Source organism: Austrofundulus limnaeus, unplaced genomic scaffold (assembly GCF_001266775.1).
Source record: "Austrofundulus limnaeus strain Quisiro unplaced genomic scaffold, Austrofundulus_limnaeus-1.0 Scaffold89, whole genome shotgun sequence".
Classification (NCBI taxonomy): domain Eukaryota; kingdom Metazoa; phylum Chordata; class Actinopteri; order Cyprinodontiformes; family Rivulidae; genus Austrofundulus; species Austrofundulus limnaeus.
This window is the reverse complement of record NW_013952491.1, coordinates 1,164,753-1,167,190: the sequence shown is the minus strand read 5'-3', so window position 1 is coordinate 1,167,190 and position 2,438 is coordinate 1,164,753. Positions and strand designations below refer to the sequence as shown.

The 2,438-nt window shown below is 33.4% G+C and overlaps 1 protein-coding gene across 1 annotated transcript in view; it reads right to left on the bottom strand.

Moving 5' to 3' along the window:
- The window catches only part of hydin (HYDIN axonemal central pair apparatus protein), a gene marked incomplete in the record, with an annotated part of 70,329 nt that extends 68,206 nt beyond the window's left edge, over positions 1-2,123 (bottom strand). The window contains 2 exon segments of the mRNA XM_014012136.1: positions 681-788; positions 2,023-2,123. Of these exon segments, the coding sequence (XP_013867590.1) occupies positions 681-785 (105 nt within the window).
- Positions 2,124-2,438: the final 315 nt, after the last annotated feature.

Genomic DNA, 2,438 nt, shown 5'->3' with positions numbered 1-2,438 from the left:
GTACAAAGAACCTGACTGTGTCAACGAACTCAGCGAAGCTTCTTTGTGATGAAAGAAAAGCATCATGAAATCCAGTCAATAATCAATATAAATAATTGCACGGACAGATCTTCAGTTTCATTTGGACCTCATTCTGATCTGACAGAACTCTGAAGTGAAGCGGGACGGAGCACAGGCGCAAAATCTGCTGAGTTGAAGTCACTGCAGGTAAACCCTGCAGGCAGGTATTGATTCCTGTTCACTGTAAGAAGCCAAGGTAATTATTAGAGCAATCGGTCATTTGAAGAAGGTTCTTTAAAAGCTTTGGATCATGTCCAACATGTGGCTCATAAGAAACCAGGGTTCTGTTAACTCACGACTGCAGAAAATCTGCACAATAACTTAAATAAAACAGTTGTCATGATATCTCACAGTACTATTTTATTTATTTATTTTTATTTTAGAAATTTACTCATTTCATTTAAAACTATTATATGCACCACAGAAAACAAAAACACACAATCAAAAATAAAAAAAATGTAATAAAATGAAAGGCAGCAGAAGAAGAATACATCTTATATCTGCCCCTTTTTATCCCCAGAATATGTTCAAATAAAAGTAAATTTAAAAAATAATTAAAATTTGTAAGTAATGGCAACTTTTAAAAAGGTAAATAAAAAATAAAAGCCTAATGCCCTCACCTTTCCTGGTTTGTCCTCCTTCACAGTAAACTGTTTGATGTGAATCTGAGGGGTCTTGTTCTGAAACTGAGCCGCTCTCATTCTGGATGAGTTTTGTTGCATCATCACCTGAAAAAATTCACAGGAAAAAAGAAGATGTTGTTAAGAGAAAACTGTTAACTTTCCATTCAGTACATCTTCACTGACATACATCAGAGGTTTATAGTAACTAAGTACATTTACTTTGTTACAGTACATAAGTAATCTTTTTGAGGGTTTGAAATTTTACCAAATATTTTTGAATCGTGGACTTTTACTTTTATTTTGTTACTTTTAAGGCCTAAAAATGATGCTTTTACTTCTTTACTTTAAAAGTTAAACACCTTGTTACTCGTTATAAATTAAATCTGTCTGAACTCCTCATGAAAGCAGTTTATGTGCTCTAAATTTATTAATTGTTGAATTTACTCAACTAAATCATATCATCTATTTCCATTAAACCTCATAGAGTAAATTTGAGGCAAAATACATATTTCATTTTAAAGAAATTGACCAATTTACTCAGCTTGGTTTTGTGGAGCCAGTTTGGTTCTGTGAATTTAACAGTTTATTTGTTAGAGAGCGTGGAAAAGTACTTCTGCTTTCCCTGTTTTTGTGAACAGTTTTATGACTTTTACTTAAATACTACTCTCATCAATGCCATTTATTTTTACCAAAGTCATTTTCTGTGAAGGTATTTTTACTTTTACTTATTTTTTCAAGTACTTTATAGACCTCTGAACATTATTACTACATAGCATCAACAAAGATACCCTCCTCAGTTTGTCCAGGATGGTTAATACTCCATTTCTCAGCTGAATAAGGCGGGCGACATGCATTCATTCAAGCAGTTTAAATAAATAATACGTTTATATTAAAGTTAGTCAACACAGGATCTTGTTAGTCATCAGAAATAACAGCCTTGAACCCAAGAGCCACATAAGTCGTAACCGTAATATATAGGCAAACTGTAGCTAGCATTATGCTAATTGTTGGCTAACTGTTAATAAATTTTGTTTAATTTCGATTAGCTAATTTATGTATTTTTTATTATTATTATTTCAGAAGTATTTAATGCTGACTGAACAAGTCATTAAAGTTGTGTTGGGTTGTATTTTAATACAATTTCAACAAAAAAAGATAAAATAATTAGATAAATTAGCTTAAAATAGCTAGCTTAGAGACCCGTTAATTAGTAACCTCCCCGTTTGAAACGGCAAAAAAAAAAAAAAAAAAAAAGTTAAGAAGTAGGTTTCTTCTTAAAAAGTAATACTTCAGCTAGTGTTGTGAGTTAAAGAAATCAAATCTTAAAAGAAAGTCTTACCAGCGACTTCACATTGTTTTTCACAACACAAGCTGCATCCGATCAGGCGAACTTCGTTGTAGTTTGTTGCCGCGGCAACGACTCAGACTTCTCAGTAAGCTGCGTTTTGATTGGCTGGGAGCTGCTGCAGCCGCAGGCGTTGTTTCCGGAAGGTATATTTTGGACACAATAACGTGTTATGAAAATGGTCATATTACAGGAAGAAATCACACGACTTTGAAAAACAGCTAATCTTTTATTCAGTTTTGAATTCAGAGCATAAGTTTGACTCACATAACTCTGTGGAACAAACTTCAGAAAGAGAACAATTAAAGGTTTTATAGCCTGAGGCTGATTAGAAAAGTGGCTACAGCTGTGTGACAGGTGTACCAGGAAGCACCTACAAACTTTACCCTGCTAAAGACCACCTAAAGAAG